Below are 18277 nucleotides of genomic sequence, written 5' to 3'. Positions count from 1 at the left end.
ATAAAGATGAAGAATTTAACACTCTTTCAATATCTCTTACCTCTACTCCCTCTGTCCCCTCTGTTTTTGTTACTTACTTACTTTTGGCTCTTACAATGGTTGACTTTTTATCTTAAAATAATATCATTAAACCTCTATTAATTTATCAACTTTGGGCAGTATGTGTTGACTCTCTGCTATGAGGTACATAAATTAAGACATTTAATGTGTTTTTATTGTTCTTTTCTCTCTTCTAACCCTGAGGTTTTATTACTTTCACTATTATTTATTCTCTGTTTATAAACTTTTAAACATTTACCTTCTGTTCTCTAAATTTAATTAAGCCTCTGTTGATTCTGAAAATTAAAAAACAGTGAGGGGTATTTACATCATGGTTTTACAAATATTATGTACCAACTATCACGGCTGATGTTTGCTTCCACAGAGAATGAAATATAATCATATGCAATTGTATATTTGCTCCTTGAAGGAGAATCTTGCATGCATTTACTTCTGATTTCTTTCTAGTGTCCTTTACTTCATCAAAGGTTTGTATTCTTGCATTCCATGTCATCTTTTGTCTTTGTTTTCTGTTTTGTTTGGTTGGAAAACCTCCTCATAATTTTTCTCCTGTAGTAAGCATGGTCATTACTAAACTCTTTCTATCTTGAACTGGCACTTGATTGATTGACTGGTTGCCTGGCTGTAGGAATTTAGGTTTGAAATAATTTTCCTTCAATTCTCTATTGTGATCTAGCATCCGAGGTTACTGATGAGAAGTGTATCATCTTGATACTCGCTGCTTTCTTTAGCTAACCTGTGGTTTCTCTTTGGAAGCTTTTATACATTTTCTCTATCCTTAGAGATCTGATATTTTACCAGGGTGTGTCAGGGTGTTAAATTTTTTTCATTTATTCTCTCTGGCATTTGGATTAGCCTTTCTTTTTTTTTTTTTTTTTAACATCTTTATTGGAGTATAATTGCTTTACAATGGTGTGTTAGTTTCTGCTTTATAACAAAGTGAATCAGTTATACATATACATATGTCCCCATATCTCTTCCCTCTTGCGTCTCCCTCCCTCCCACCCTCCCTATCCCACCCCTCTAGGTGGTCACAAAGCACCGAGCTGGTCTAGGATTAGCCTTTCTATTTAAACTGTACCATATACAGTTTGAAGAAGTCTTCTTTGATTTCTTGATTATTTCTTCCCCATCACAATCTCTGTTTTTGTTTTTGTTTTTTTCTTTCTGGAACTTCCATAAGATAGTTTTTAGACCTTTTGGATCTGTACTCCATGCTGCTCAGTTTTCTTTCTTATTTCTTATCTCTTTGTATTTTTGTTCAGTGTTCTTTTTCTCTGCAACCACCCAGCTTAGTTTTCAGCCATTGGTTAACACATTCATTGACCTGTAAAATTTTAATAATTGTTTTTGTTTCCAAGAACTCTTCCTGTTATCTGATTACTTCTTTTCCATGGCAGCCCCTTTTTGCCTTCTGGCTCTACTATCCTTCTGTATCTCTCTGAAGATAATAAACCTCTGTTACCTGAATTAGCCTTGTTTCTCTAGTATCTTTTCTGTTTGTTCATTTGAGACTATATTTATTAACTCTTGCTGCTTGACAGTTTACTCCACAATTCCTAAAACAATAAACAATTTATTGTCCCCCACAGTGTCTGTGGGTTGGGAATCCAGGCACGAGTTAGCTGGGTGCCTCTGCCCTAAGGTTGCAAGCCAACAGTCAAGGGGTTGGCCAGGTCTGCAGTCTCATCTGAAGGCTCAGAAGGGGAAGGAACCACTTCCAAGTTCGCTCACGTGATTGTTGGCTAGATTCACTTCCTTACCAGTTGTTGCACTGAAACCTCAGTTTCTCATCACCTGTTAGCCGGGGGCCTCTCTCAGTTTCCATCTATGTGGGCCTCTCCGTGCAGCAGCTCACAACATGGCTCTGGCTTCCAGCACAAACTGGCAAGACAGCAAGAGAAGGCCAGTAAGATGGAATCCAGAGTCTCCTTGTAAACTCATCTTGAAGTGCCATCCCATCACTTTTGCCATATTCTGTTCCTTAGAAATAAGTCATTTAGGTCCAGCTCACACTCAAGAGGAAGGGGTTCCATAAGAACATGAATACCAGAAGGCAGGGACCACTAGGGGTCATCTTACATGCTGCCTACTACTTTCTCTTTGGGATTGGTTTTCTCAAGTGTCTAGTGATCTTTGTTTATAAATGAAGGATCTTGAGGGTTATTATAGGTAGCTGGCCTGGGTTTACATTGTGACTGTGAATGTAGGGTCTCTGCCACTTGTGTAGGCTTCCTTTTCAGGTATGTGGGCAGACAGCAGGAAGGTTGGCTGGGACTCCCCTTTATATGATTCTATTCCCTGTAGTGTGCATGGGTGGAACCTGTGACTTGCTATCAGCTACTAGAATATAGCAAACACGACGGGATAGTCACTCCCTTGATTAGGTTACATTCTGTGGCAAAGGAAAAGGGGTTTTGTAGATGTAATTATGGTTCTGAATCAGTTGATTTTTTTAAATTAATTAAAAAGGAGATTTTCCTGGGTGGGCCTGACTTAATCAAATGTAAGAGGGATGGAGGCCCTCCCTGAGGTCAGAGATGCTCTCCTGCTGGCCTTGAAGAAGCAAACTGCATGGGTTCTATAGCTGCAAGAAAATGACTTTTTCCAACATCCTGAATGAACATGAGTGTGGGTTCTTTCCCATTCAAGCTTCCAGAACAGAATGCACCTGGGCTGACACCTTGATTGCAGCCTTATGAGACTCTGAGCAGAGGATTCAGCTAAACCGAGCTGTGGAAACTGTGAGATAATACATATGTGTTGTCTAAACCACTGAGTTTGTGGTAATTTGTTACACAATAGAAAATTCATACAGTGTATTTCACTCCTAGTCCCTTTCAGTGCCTTTCCTTTTTTGGTTCTCTCTTCTGTCTACAGTGGATGTGTGGTGTAAAGCCAAGCTGTGTTCTCTCTGAGTCTAGCCTCCCCATGAGGAGCCTTCTTCAGGAAGATGGCCTCCTTTCTACAGAGAGCAGGTCTTGGGCTGTGACTTGAGGACATGTCATTCCTGCCAGTTGTGCTTTTTATTTCTTTATCTTGGAGAATGGGAAGAGGAGGAACCTAACTTCCAGATGTTCTGAAGTCACTTTTTAATGAAAGACCCTGATGATCGTTCCCTTGCCCACTCCCGTCCTTTGTCTTTGTTGATTCTGGCTTGGAGCATCTCTGGCCGTTCTTGGTGGGAACCATGCTTTTGCAAGTGGTCTGCATGTGTGGTTTCCTTGCTCTACTTTTCCCACCACTCTGATTCTACTTGGTTTTTCTCTTTATGGAATTTCACAAAACTTCTGGTCTGTTGACAGCATATTTTCCTGTTTTATAATGCTGTTATGGTTTCATTCTTTAAGCAGAAAACAATTTTCCTAGCATTTCAGTGGGATCTTGGAAGTGAAGGGAGGCAGATATCGGTGATGAGTCTGCATGAATTCAGCTGCACATCCCGGTCTGGGCTTTTTCTTTTTATAGGAGAAAATAAAATACTCGTTTGCTACCTAACACTGATCTAACATATTTGTAAGAAATTTGGCATGTTTCTAATAAAATTGATGAGAAAGGGCAGAATTTTCATTATATTAACTAATTTTCTCATGCTCTGTTATTACTTTCTCCTTTTAAAGTACCCCAAAGCATATTTCTGTGAAGACTGTGCTCTTTTTTTCTTCTTTCCCCCTCTTCCCACTTACACTTACACAGCCTTTCTTTCTACTCTCTTAGGGTAATTTCTTAGAACAAGTGACTTAAAAATATTGCTGACACTATGTATTTTTTTTCTAACACTAATGGCACACGTGATGTAAGTGCTGAGAATGTGAGATAATGGAACTAAAATTGTGATTTTAGAATTGTCTTAAGACTCTTTTAGTTCCAAGTAACACAAAGATATTTCAAACTAGTTTAGGTTAAAAAGAGAAGTTATTAGGTGGAAACTGCAACAGTATCTCACCAAACCCAAGGGGAAAATTATATTCAGATACCATGAGGGTCTGGAACCAGAAACTAGAAGCCAACAGGAACCCAGGAAGTCATTACCTTTCTGTCTCTCTTGTCTCTGTTTTTCTGAACATCTGCTTATTCTTTCCTCTCTCAGCAGACTTACTTTGCTTTGGCATGGGTGTGGCCACATATAGCTAACCAACAGTAGTAACCTCAGCTTCCAAGTTCATATCATCTCAGTTCAAGCAAATAAGTCAGAGGCACAATCCGAGATTCCAAGGAGAAAGAATCCAGTTTGTTTAGCTTGGGCGAATTATATTTTTTTAGACCAGTGAAGTGTGGTCATGAGGGCAGATTTTGTGTTATAAACATGGCTGCCACAGCCCAAGTTCTCAAAGAAGAGGTAAGTGGGTAGAAGATATCTCAAGTGGGCAGATATCCCAAAACATGTCTGTTGTAATATTCTTCTTTATATCCAGTGTGCTGTTTCTCATTAGAGAGACAGTTTAGCTTGTGGTTAAGAACATGGGCTTAGGGTCAGACAGACCTCGATTTGAATCCCAGCCCTGCCACCTACTAGCTGTGTGACCTCTGTGAGGGTCAGATTCTTTCTCTGTACAATTGGGGTGATAAAGCATATCTCTTGGAGTTGCTGGAAGAATGAGAATATATGTGGTACATCCTACACACTCAATAAATAATTATTATTATTTATTACTATTATCATAGCATTTGGGAAAGATTATGTGAATGGAGGAACATACATTTTGCTACCCTGAATAGTGCAAGAAGATCTGGAAGCAAAAATCTAGGTGCCACAGAGATCAATAAAAAACTCTAAGAGAGAACTTAGCCTTTTTCACACTTGGCCAAAGAAGTATACACAAGTTAGGCTGATGATTTTAGGGCCCAGTAATCTACACTTGTTTTTAGAATGAAATTTTTGCCACTGTTGGTTTTGGAAAGAGAGAAGTCAATGGTCTCATAATTCTAGAGAGAGCCAGGCTGGCCTGGTGGTCACTGGTACAGTCATCATCGTTCTTTCCAGCCAGTGCCTGTTCTGATGGTCCCTGCATTCATTCTACTCGGTAGCAGGTCTGTTCTGATTGGCTAGTGCCTTACCCAGTAAAAGAGTTTGAATATGTGCCATCAATTCAAAGACTTCAGTTTTTGTTAAAGGAGATCCACTATTTTCTTTATAAAACAATAGATTTTCTTTGCATCTTTCTCATTTATATGACAAAGGTGTGGGTCGCCGCCATCGTTAAATGAACTCTTCTAAAGGTTATATAAGATGATGATGATTCAAATTCTGTATAGCTAAAGGATACCAAATGTAAACATTAATGTTTACATAAAGTAGAGTTAGCTAACAAACTATGTTTATGGCTTCTTTTTAAATAAATGTAGTATATGCTGCTCTGTATGAAACTGTGGTAGAACAATATCTCAGTGACTAACTGTAATTTTCTCTTAAGTTATGCAGACATTTTGATTGAGAGGGAAGTGTTAATGCAGAAGTACATTCATCTAGTTCAGATCGTAGAGACAGAAAAAATTGCAGCTAACCAACTCCGACATCAACTTGAAGATCAAGATACAGAAATCGAAAGGCTTAAATCAGAGGTATTTCCCAGTTGATAGATTCCTTCTCATTGTTTCATGTCTATTGTCATCTCCTCATGATTACTTAAGGCCTATCAGGGCAAAATTTTGATCCCAAATTTAGTTCCTCTGCCATCAACACATACATGAGAAGTGAATGTATTGTCTATGTTAGGATTAGGTAAATACGCTACAGTAAAATATCAGGATAATATGCTATTTTTAAATTATTTGTGCTCCTGATGTCCTTCATTTGCTTGACTATTCAAGAGTTGACTGTAATATTTAACTGTTTTTCAGATTGACTCATGGTAATGATAATTGTGAGTCTGTCATGGATTCAATTAAAGTCCGAATGACAACTAAGGAAGGTCCAAACATGAATTCAGAAAGTCTTGACTTTTTCTCAAGCTCAGGAGTCCAACCTTCTCCCCTCTAGAATTTTGAAAAACTCATTAAAGTATAAGACATAATGCTAGGGTGGATTTTTTCCTGAATTCCTGGAATCCACTTCCAGCCCCGCTCCAAGTTTAAAAACTCCTCAGGCTCTGCACCCCCAGGTGGTGAGATTGACTCCAGTGACAGCAGAAGGTGGTCGTGGAGCCGGCAGCCATGGTGGTGTGTCTGGGTCCTCCCTTGTCTCCGAGGTGCCTCCATCTGTATACAGAAACCTGAGTATACCTTCCCTTGCTGTCCTGTCATTCCTTGTGGGAAGTGATCAGCATCTGAAGAATTGAAGAGGAATGTAGCAAATGAGGTTTTTCTACTCTTTTTGACCAGTGGTGCAGTAGTGTCTTCTTAGCTCCAAAGAAAAGAATAGGACAGAATGAAACCTACTGCTACTAACTGTATCCTTGTTGACAGAAACAATGCAGCTCCTCAGCCTTGGTAACTTCTTGTCGTTTTTCTGTCATTCAACATTTTCTTCTCCATTTCCTCACGTCTTCTTCTAAGACATACTGTGCAAATCCTGGGAGGGTTTTCACCTCCTGCCGCCTGTGTACATCACCTCCAGCAGATAGCTCATGGGTATAAGCTGATTCCTATTGGGATATGATTGCCTCTCTGATGATGATAAGTTGCAGACTGTTCACCGTATCATTAGTGCTGTTAACTTCCCGATCCAACCCTGAAATCTGAGATAGTGAAAACAACAACAGAAAACTTAACAAACCTGCATCTTAAAAGACTATACCAGGCACTGTAATTTAAAACAAAATTATTGTGTTCTGTCTTTGCCACAGTTAGCTGGAGCAGATGCTTGTCTGCTAAGTGAAAGAGGTTGGCGTTTACTCCATGAGAGGAACTCAGCACCAAGCGATGTTCCCCAATATTTATTTGTGTGTGCTTCTCTGTCTTCACTCTGTTCTATTTTAGTCTGAGTATATATTGCAGCTAGAAACTGTCAGTAGCAGGTATGTCTTGTGTGGTCACTTGACAGGAACCATAACTTATTTCCTACTCCTTTTATTTTCCCACTTCCCTGCCAGAAAAATGGCAGAAGAGAGTATTTGGTAATGGGGCAAAATGTCAAGACAAGGTAGAGGGGGGCAATTATAACCCCAGTGTTTTAAGTGTTTGCTTGTTAGTAAATCTGAGTAGGTCCTTAAGTTTGCAAGAGCCTGCAATTGAGTGATAGTCCAGGGAATTTCATTACTAAGTGTAGTTCAGAGGCTACCTGGTTTTGAGTCACCCTTCATAGGTCACAGAACTGAGCTGGGTCCTTAAAGAGATCCCAAGTTGTTTCAGTTCTTTTTGCCTTTTTGTCTTTTCTTGGCTGGCTTGGACCAACCCCTAGGCTCTGAAGTTCCTTTTGCAGTTACCATTTTCCCCAGGAGATCTGTGAGTGCTATACTGTGTGTACTTGGAAGGCCACAGGCTGATTATAGGAAGCAAGAGCTTTGAGCTGAGTGTCACTGCATTTGGAGATCACAGGGCATTACAAGAAGCTGCCTTTGGTGAGATGATTGACATGTCACTGAGATGCTGAGAAGACCTTGGTCTGGTCATCACTGGCAGTCAGGGCCCAGTTTTGGACTAACATTTCTCTAAACCAGATCCCAGTTCACACTTTCCACAGTCACTTCTTATAAGCACTTTTGTTAGTAGCATAGCAAAACAAGCTTGAGGTGAAGGTCAGGCTTCCCCTGCCTCAGCGCCGAAGGAAGATAAGGTGCATAAAACGTGAACATTTCCTGAGGATAAGCTACCTTGTAGGCATAACTTCCTATGATTTATGGCTATAGTCTAGTATTTCCCAAATCATGAAATGGACCAATTTTGTGTTATAGATTATCGCTCTTAATAAAACCAAGGAACGAATGCGACCTTACCAAAGCAATCAAGAAGATGAGGATCCAGACATCAAGAAGATTAAAAAGGTAGGATGCTGGGGGTTTCCAACTTTGGGAGAGCGTGGTGACCAGTGGTCTTTCTGTAGTGATGTCTTTGCCACCCTGACTCTGAGCTGAGAACAATCTTGGTATTTCTCTTCCGATGGCTCCCAGACTTGCCCTTCAGAGTGATAACACATGGTTGCTTCTCTGGAAAAGTTTCAGCTTGAGATTTCTTTCCAGTTCTGGAAATCCACTTGTAGATTCTGTGAGAAGGATGCCAAAGCCAGATATGAAGCCAGACAGTAGTGTTCTCCAGTTGGGTTGTTTAAGTGCTGCTGAATCTTCTGATTTTGTGTGTATTTGGGGGGAGTAGTTTTTAAATTGCATTTCAAAAACATTTCTTTTAGCTTTAGTCTTCAGTGCTTATTTAGAGAATTTTTTTGTTTGTTTTGTTTTGAACGTGTGAGAAGATTGAGTGAGTCAATACATCTGCTCAGGTTTCTGGTTTATTGTTGTTTCTTTCTTGTTTAACATCCACATAATCAGCAACTCTTTTCACCTTATTGTCATTTACAACTGTAGAAATTTTGCAATTAACCAGACCCTGGCACTCACTCTAGTCTACTGTGTTTGATTTATGTCATCTTGATTTTGAGTTCCATAATTTTAATTGTCCTGCATAAAAGCACTTACTCAGCTTTAACATTATGTGAAAAGCTTCACAGTTAAAGAACTTTATTTCTTCTAAATTTTTTTTATTCCTATTTTCTCATGCTAAGTAATTATTCCCCTTCAGTTGCAATAAAACTTTAAATATTGCTCAGAATTTGAAATAGACATGCTCCTTAGGACTAAGTTGCACTGTTTTCAGTTTTCAAGAAATAACAAAGTAAAATAACAACATTCCTCTCTTAGAATTTAAATTTTTTTAAATTGAATTTGCTTTATTTTATTATTACAAGATGAATGCTTATGCAGCTGCATATAAACAAAGGTATCAGTAAAATAACAATTGTAATAAAATCCTCTTGTAGAAACTGATAGTAAGTAAGTAAGCCAGCTTTTGCTCAGCAGGTAATACCTGCCAAAGTAAATAGAAAGATTTTATTTAACACAAAACTCAGTTAAGTTGATTTTTGAAAGTACTTCTGTTAAATGGAGGAATAGTGATAAAATACACAATTTTTACAGTTTCTGTCTTCCTATTTCTTAATAGAAATAATTTTTTTAAAACCTCATTTTTGAACTTGTTAAATACGTTTTGAATTTAACTCTATGGTCCATTGTGTCCCCAGTCAAACTAATGTCTGTGTGGAAAGGGATGTTTACAAATGAATTAGTTTCTCTATTCTGATCTTGACAAATATCAACATAATTTTTTAACTTCAAGAGACCAAAAATTGAAATTGGTCCACAGAAATTTCCCATTAGATTTCTCCAAATAATATGCATATAATTTCTTCCACATAATTCTACTAAGATGTGTTTAATTTTTATTGTTTGAGGTATGGCAACTGTATGAATGCCTGTTATAAAAATTGATAGTATGCTGACATCAGTTGGTAAATGAGAGAATTTTAAATATTGCAAAAGAAGAGTAGTTGTTTAAGTGCATGATAATTTAGACCATATGAGTGAAATAGTGTAAAAAAATAAAAAGTATAAGAATGTGTTGAAAAGAAAACAATGATACTAAAAAAATATTTGGTAGTAATTTAATGCTTTTAATTATATATGAATTTGCAACCTGCTTTGTTGCTGAATCTGCCACTTAGATATAACAAATCCTAATAAATTATCATATAATTTTTTTAATATTTAGAAAGGACTTCAGATATTTTGGTCAGTTATTTTATAGATAAGGAAATGGAGCCCAGAGTTCAAGTTCACCCAGTAGCAGAGCCTTTGGGTTAAGGATTATGACATATACCTATCTGCTTAGCACCCAGCATTTACTTGGGCATTTAAAAGATGCTCAGTAAATGTTTGTTGGCTGAAACACAAAGGCCAGTGCACTTTGTCCAGTTTGCCTGTTATTTTTCAAATCATATCTAGGGAATTCAGATCAATTTTAGAGCCTTTCATGTTCCTACAAAATTGATCTTAAGTTTTATTTCGTGTTTTTGTTGTTGTTGTTGTTTTGTTTTTGTTTTTCCACAAAATAACACCATTGTAAATTGTTAACATGTGTTTTGCCCATGTGGCTGGAAAAGAGAGTCCTTATAGTTAACAAAAAGCAGGTAAAAGAAGGCCAAGTCGTTCCTGTGTGACTAACCACACAGGAAAGCTGCAACTAGACTTGGCCTTCAAGTTTATTCATCTATAAAAAGAAGGGGTCTTATGAACTGATCTCTAACACTTATTTTGTAAGCTTAATTTAAAAAAAAACTCAGCCATAACAAAAAAATCAAACCCGATTTAAGAATAAGTAAAGGATTTGAATAGACATTTCTCTAAAGATGATAGACATTTCTCTCAAAGGTGATTCTTGAGAGAAATCACTAACACATGAAAAGATGACCAACATCACTAAGCATCAGAGAAATACAAATCAAAACTACAGTGCAATATCACCTCACACCCACTTGGATGGCTACTATCAAAAAAATCTCCCAAAATAACAAGTACTGATGAAGATACAGAGAAATTGGAATCCTTTTGCACTGTCGGTGAGATTGTAAAGTGGTTCAGCTGCTATGGAAAACAGTATGGTGGTTTCTCAAAAAATTAAAAATAAAACTGCCATGTGATCCAGCAATCCCATTTCTGGGTATATATCCAAAAGAATCGAAAGCAGGATCTTGAAGAGATATTTGAACTCCTGTGTTCATTGCAGCGCTATTCACAATAGCCAAGAAGTGGAAGCAACCCAAATGTTCATCAACAGATAAATGGATAAACAAAATGTTGTACATATGTACTATGGAATATTATTCAGCCTTAAAAAGGAAGGAAATCCTGACGCATGCTACAACGTGGATGAACCTTAAGGACATTATGCTAAGTGAAATAAGCCAGTCACAAAAAGACAGATACTGTATGATTCCACTTATATGAGTACCTAAAGTAATTAAATTCGTAAAAACAGAAAGTAGAATGGTGGTTGCCAGGGGCTGAGGGAAGGGGGAAATGGAGAGTTGTTGTTTAATTAGTTATAGAGCTTGAGTTTTGCAAGATGAATATGTTCCAGAGATCTGTTTCTACAACAATGTGAATATACGTACCACTACTGACCTATACATTTAAAAATTAATAAGATAGTAAATTTTATGTGTGTTTTTTTACCACAATTAAAAAATTTTTAATATCTGGTTTTATGTTGTTAAAGAATAAACCTGTAGTTTATTCCTTTCTTGAAATGTTAACAACTAAATACGTGATATTATTAATTTCTGATGTCCTTATAGGTAGGCTTAAACAGCTTAAACCGTGGAAGAAACTTGTGAAGCTGAGAAAAATATTATTTTAAAGTCACCTTTTTTCTGCTATCTGGTGCAAAGCCTGACATTATTTATTCTGGTGGTGGGCTCACCAGTGCAGCAATGAAAGAGCAGGGTGTGTATGGCACAGAATGGACACCCCACTGACTGGCTTAAGAAAGCCATCTCACACTGCCCTGAGATTCCTGTTTTGTTTTTTGTTTTGTTGTTGTTGTTCTGTAGGTTCAGAGCTTCATGCGAGGATGGTTATGTAGAAGGAAATGGAAGACCATTGTGCAGGATTACATTTGTTCCCCTCATGCTGAAAGTATGAGGAAGAGGAACCAGATTGTGTTCACCATGGTTGAGGCTGAGTCGGAGTACGTTCACCAGCTCTACATCCTGGTCAACGGCTTCCTGCGGCCCCTACGCATGGCGGCCAGCTCCAAGAAGCCCCCCATCAGCCACGATGATGTCAGCAGTATTTTTCTCAACAGGTTTGTCTTGACATAAATTAAAGAGCCGTGTGAAAAACCTACTTGTATTTCTTAAAAGAATTTTTGCTTTACGTACTTAAAAGAAGAGTTATAAATTCACCTTTATGAGCTTATGATATTGAAAATAAGAAAGCTATCATTGGCGTTTCATTGTTACTCCCAATTTTCATATCTTTATCTTGAATCTTGGCATCTAGTTTTCTCTTTTTCTTCTCTATTTGACGTATGTTTTCTTGTTATTGAGTGTGTGCTGGGGAAGATTATCTCCTTCATAAACTGAGGGAAATGGAGTGATTAATGGGTCTTTACATGTTATCTATACAGAAGTACTTTAGGAGGAACAAAAACTGACAGAGGGCCTGAGACTCTCTAGTAAATTTATTTGCTCAGTAAATATTTACAGTGCCTTTACTGCTGAGGATTCATCAGTGAACAAAGCAGAAAGTCCCTGCCTTCATGGAACTTAAATTTTGATGTGGGAATATAGACAATGAATAGTGAATAAGTGAAAGATGCAGTATTTTATATGGTGATGAGTGCTGTGGAAGAAATAAAGAAGGAAAGGGGAGAAGGGAGGAAAGGGACTGCTTGGATATTTTACTTAAAATTTTAGTTATTTATTTGTTTTTGAGTAGATAATACATTTACATGGTTCAAAAAATTATTTAACAACATGAAGACATCAAACAGCAGTTAGAAGTCTCACTCTTAACTCTGTCTCTGCCCACCCCATTTTCCTCACTTGCTATCTGTAACTGTTTTCATTAGTTTTGTTTATATCCTTTCAGTGTTTCTTGATGTAGATCAATCAAACATGAATATACAGTCTTATTTCCCCCCTTCTTACACAAAAGGCAAGTACTTTAATATATACCTGCTTTTTTCACTTAATATATCCTGGACATCTTTCCATACTGCTATCTAAAGGGCATGCTATTTTTTAAAAAATTGCTACATGCTATTACATTATGTGAATATCCCATAGTTTCTCTAGCCAATCTTTAGGAAGGCCTCAAAGGTAAGTTGACATTTGAGCAGAGATTGCAGTTGGTGCTAGCCATGTGGCTACCTGGGGGAAGAGTGATGCAAACAGAGGAGACCACCTGTGCAGAGGGCCTGAGGCTGGAGCACGCCAGCCTTGCTTGTTTGAGGAACTGCCACGGTCAGTGTGGGTGAAGGGGCATGTCAGAGAGATAACAGTAGGACATTGTAAAGATGTTTGCTTTTACTCTAAATGAGATGGGGAGAGATTGGTGGGGTTTTGAGGAGAAAAGTAGCATGATATGACTTATGTTTTAAAAGTTCACTCTGGGTTCTCTGTTGAGAATAGACTGTAGGGAGATCAGTTTCATGGCTATTTCAGTAAACCAGGTGAGAGATGACTGTAGCAGGGAGACCTGTTAGGTGGCTATTGCAATAGTCTAAGCAAGAGATGATTGTAATGGAAGTAGTGATAAGTGATTGAATTCTGGGTATATTTTTAATGTAGAGCCAATAAGATTTGTTGGTGAGTTTGATGTGGATTTTGCAGAAAAGTCCAAGGATTTTGACCTGAACAACTAGAAGGATGGAGTTGCTGTTTATTAAGTGGGGAAGATTGACATAAGAGCAGGTTTAGCGGAAAAGATGAAGAGTTTTTATCCTGACTTGTCAAGTCTGAGATGCTGTTAGCCATTCCAAATGTAGAAATCAAGTGAGCAGGATTGGCTATTAGTCTGGATTTCAGGGCTGGAGGTATAAATTTGGGAGTCTACTAGCATATGGATAGTATTGAAAGCTGTTAGTCTGAATGAGATTACCAAGGAAGTAAGCACAAATGAATGAGAGAAGAGAACCAAGGACTGAGCCCTGGGACATGCCAACATTTAGAGGTTAGGAATATGAAGAGCCATCAAACGAGAATGAAGAGGATCAGCTAGGGTTGTAGGATGCAAACCAGGAGATGAGCTGTCCTGGAAACCAAGGCAAGAGGGAATGAGCAACTGTGTCAAAAAGGTCAAATAAAATAAGAACTGAAAACTGACTGTGGGGTTAACAACTTGGAGCATATTGGTAACTTTAATGGGGGACCAAAGCCTGATTAGGTGATAATAGGGGAATTGGAATCGGAGAGAATTGGTAGAGAGAACTCTTTCAAGGAGGGTTGCTTTAAAGAGGATCAGAGAAACAGGGTGGTACCTGGAAGTAAATGTAAAAATATAAAGAAGTGTGTGTGTGTGTGTGTGTGTGTGTGTTTAGATGGGATAAAAATGACACCAATAATGAGGGGGGGAATGATGTAGGAAAGAGAGGACAGAATTGCTGGAGCAGTAAACTTGCGTAGGCAGAAGTGGATAGAATGTGGTGAATAAGTCAAGAGATTGGCATTAGGTGGACAGGGAAGGAATAGTACTGGACACATATGCAGGTAAGAAGCAAGGACATCGGGTAACAGTGCTGATGGGAGGGAAGTGTTAGAGTCAGGGAAGAGAGGAAAAAGTGTGAAATAGTGATCAAGGAGCAAAAAACTGAATGGATGGGATGAGGGAAGTATAATATAACTGCTAGGTAGCGCTAAAAGCCCATATTAGGCTCGTGGTTATGACTTTACGGTGAGTAGCTGTATATTCTTTAGCCACTTTCAGCTGCATGGGTGCAGGTGCAGAGTGGGTTAAGGGTTGGGTTTAACTGGTACTGGTATTGTGCGAGATTACTATGATGAAGTGAGGAAAGAAGAAGGGAGTTGAAGGTGTATGCAAGGAAGGGATTATAACACTGAGCCATGGAATCTAAACTGTTCCGAGAAGGAAATGATGTTGTGAAGGGTTTTTGGTCAGCGATAAGGCGGCAGGATCGATGGATTCAGGTCCTGGTGGTGGGAAGGGATTTTGGGAGTCAGGTTTCCAAAGGCAATGAACTCAAAGATAAGGAGATGGTCATAGAATAGTGTGCCTAAAACTGAGATAGGGAAGGGGATGCAGTTATTGACAATGACAAGGTCTGGAGTACAATTAAGGTAGTGTTGACGGAGGTCAATGGAAGACAAGATCCTTAGAGGAAGAAGTTCAAAGACCCGAGAGAGGCTACATCATTGGAATGTTGTTTGTGTGCGTATCGCAGTCACCAAAAATTATGACAAGAGTAGTGTTGGGGGAAGGACTGACAGTGATCTGGGAGCTAAGAGCTCAAGGCATTAAAAGAGTGGCTGGGGGTCTGTAGAAGACTGGAAAATGGAAGGATGATGGGCGGTAGTCTGATAGCATAAGATTAAAAGCTAAGCTTTTCTGTTGCGAGGTCTCCCCACGTTGGGCAGCAGTGGCTCCACTCAAGTGTGTGAGATGCCCTAAGGGAATGAGGGGTAGCTCTTGATCCTCAGGCTATACAGGTAGCATTTTGGTGATACTTCAGTCTCCTAAGTATGCAGTTTCAACAGTTCTAATGGCAGTGGACAGAATTGTGAATGTACTCTGATAGTGATGCCATCAAAGCCTGTACCACATTGGTCTTAGGCTGCCTCTGGGGATGTTTCCACTGGATTTCCTAATCTGCAATGTGGAAGGCCAGGTCTGTCATATTGTTTAAATTCTGAATCAAGATACTGTGCCTCTTTTTGGAAAGCTATATGTTCTTCATACAGATTAGCAATTATTTACTGTACTTGGTCCCAGATGGAGATTTGAAGAGTTTTGTTTTTAGAGGTGAGGCTTATCAGATGTTTGTTGTCATTTCTGTTGTTTAACTGCATTCTCTTTCCTTGCCTCTGAAATCAAAGCCCTAGGCAGATCAATTATTTTGAATTTCAACACAGAGTTTATACTTAAAAAATATAATGCCTTCCATGTCTTACCAAGTGCATCTATGGATGGAACTGAATTTACATCTAGAACCCTATCTGCAAGGGAGCCTGGGAAATGTAGTTTCACCTCTCTATCCTCTCCATCTAGAAGGGGGATGGAATGGAGATTGAAAGACTAATCTACAGTATCTACCGAACTAGATTTGGTTGAAATCATTAAACAGCTAACACTGCTTAGTTAAAATTTCTATCCAAGAAAAACAAATCACAGTCTTCAAGCAGTGTCTATTGTGTTTCATGGACCATTTGGAAATAGTAGGACTTCCCATTGATGTTTCTTTTTTTTTTTTTTTTTAACTTTTTTTTTTTTAACATCTTTATTGAAGTATAATTGCCTTACAATGATGTGTTAGCTTCTGCTTTATAACAAAGTGAATCAGTTACACATATACAATATGTTCCCATTTCTCTTCCCTCTTGAATCTCCCTCCCTCCCACCCTCCCCATCCCACCCCTCTAGGTGGTCACAAAGCACCGAGCTGATCTCCCTGTGCTATGCGGCTGCTTCCCACTAGTTACCTATTTTACATTTGGTAGTGTATATATGTCCATGACACTCTCTTACCCTGTCACATCTCACCCCACCCCCTCCCCATATCCTCAAGTCCATTCTCTAGTAGGTCTGTGTCTTTATTCCCGTCTTGCCACTAGGTTCTTCATGGCCTCTTTTTTTTTTTTTTTTTCCCTTAGATTCTGTATATATGTGTTAGCATACTGTATTTGTTTTTCTCTTTCTGACTTACTTCACTCTGTATGACAGACTCTAACTCCATCCACCTCATTACAAATACCTCCATTTCATTTCTTTTTATGGCTGAGTAATATTCCATTGTATATATGTGCCACATCTTGTTTATCCATTCATCTGTCGATGGACATTTAGGTTGCTTCCATGTCCTGGCTATTGTAAATAGAGCTGCAATGAACATTTTGGTACATGACTCTTTTTGACCTATGGTTTTCTCAGGGTATATGCCCAGTAGTGGGATTGCTGGGTCGTATGGTAGTTCTATTTGTAGTTTTTTAAGGAACCTCCATACTGTTCTCCATAGTGGCTGTATCAATTTACATTCCCACCAACAGTGCAAGATTGTTCCCTTTCCTCCACACCCTCTCCAGCATTTATTGTTTCTAGATTTTTTGATGATGGCCATTCTGACCGGTGTGAGATGATATCTCATTGTAGTTTTGATTTGCATTTCTCTAATGATTAATGATGTTGAGCATTCTTTCATGTGTCTGTTGGCCATCTGTATATCTTCTTTGGAGAAATGTCTATTTAGGTCTTCGGCCCATTTTTGGACTGGGTTGTTCGTTGTTTTGTTATTGAGCTGCATGAGCTGCTTGTAAATCTTGGAGATTAATCCTTTGTCAGTTGCTTCATTTGCAAATATTTTCTCCCATTCTGATGGTTGTCTTTTGGTCTTGTTTATGGTTTCCTTTGCTGTGCAAAAGCTTTTAAGTTTCATTAGGTCCCATTTGTTTATTTGTGTTCTTATTTCCATTTCTCTGGGAGCTGGGTCAAAAAGAATCTTGCTGTGATGTATGTCATAGAGTGTTCTGCCTATGTTTTCCTCTAAGAGTTTGATAGTGTCTGGCCTTACACTTAGGTCTTTAATCCATTTTGAGTTTATTTTTGTGCATGGTGTCAGGGAGTGTTCTAATTTCATACTTTTACATGTACCTGTCCAATTTTCCCAGCACCACTTATTGAAGAGGCTGTCTTTTCTCCACTGTATATGCTTGCCTCCTTTATCAAAGATAAGGTGACCATATGTGCGTGGGTTTATCTCTGGGCTTTCTATCCTGTTCCATTGATCTATATTTCTGTTTTTGTGCCAGTACCAAACTGTCTTGATTACTGAAGCTTTGTAATATAGTCTGAAGTCAGGGAGCCTGATTCCCCCAGCTCCATTTTTCATTCTCAAGATTGCTTTGGCTATTCGGGGTCTTTTGTGTTTCCATACAAATTGTGAAATTTTTTGTTCTAGTTCTGTGAAAAATGCCAGTGGTAGTTTGATAGGGATTGCATTGAATCTGTAGATTGCTTTGGGTAGTAGAGTCATTTTCACAATGTTGATTCTTCCAATCCAGGAACATGGTATATCTCTCCATCTATTTGTATCATCTTTAATTTCTTTCATCAGTGTCTTATAATTTTCTGCATACAGGTCTTTTGTCTCCTTAGGTAGGTTTATTCCTAGATATTTTATTCTTTTTGTTGCAGTGGTAAATGGGAATGTTTTCTTAATTTCACTTTCAGATTTTTCGTCATTAGTGTATAGAAATGCAAGAGATTTCTGTGCATTAATTTTGTATCCTGCTACTTTACCAAATTCATTGATTAGCTCTAGGAGTTTTCTGGTAGCATCTTTAGGATTCTCTATGTATAGTATCATGTCATCTGCAAATAGTGACAGCTTTACTTCTTCTTTTCCGATTTGGATTCCTTTTATCTCTTTGTCTTCTCTGATTGCTGTGGCTAACACTTCCAAAACTATGTTGAATAATAGTGGTGAGAGTGGGCAACCTTGTCTTGTTCCTGATCTTAGTGGAAATGGTTTCAGTTTTTCACCATTGAGGACAATG

At 38.4% G+C, this 18277-nt stretch overlaps 1 protein-coding gene across 5 annotated transcripts in view; it reads left to right on the top strand.

The window, feature by feature from the left end:
* Window positions 1-18277, top strand: part of RASGRF2 (Ras protein specific guanine nucleotide releasing factor 2) — a gene marked incomplete at its 5' end in the record, with an annotated part of 237048 nt that overhangs the window by 69488 nt on the left and 149283 nt on the right. For all 5 annotated transcript variants that reach the window (XM_082458029.1, XM_082458028.1, XM_082458030.1 and 2 more), the window contains 3 exons: window positions 5475-5622; window positions 7893-7982; window positions 11600-11853. In XM_082458029.1, the coding sequence (XP_082314155.1) occupies window positions 5475-5622; window positions 7893-7982; window positions 11600-11853 (492 nt within the window). The remainder of the gene's footprint in view (window positions 1-5474; window positions 5623-7892; window positions 7983-11599; window positions 11854-18277) is intronic.

The sequence above is a fragment of the Balaenoptera physalus genome (genome assembly GCF_965194825.1).
Source record: "Balaenoptera physalus genome assembly, chromosome: 3".
Taxonomy (NCBI): Eukaryota; Metazoa; Chordata; class Mammalia; order Artiodactyla; family Balaenopteridae; genus Balaenoptera; species Balaenoptera physalus.
The sequence above is the reverse complement of the archived record's forward strand: the minus strand, read 5'-3'. Positions and strand labels throughout refer to the sequence as shown.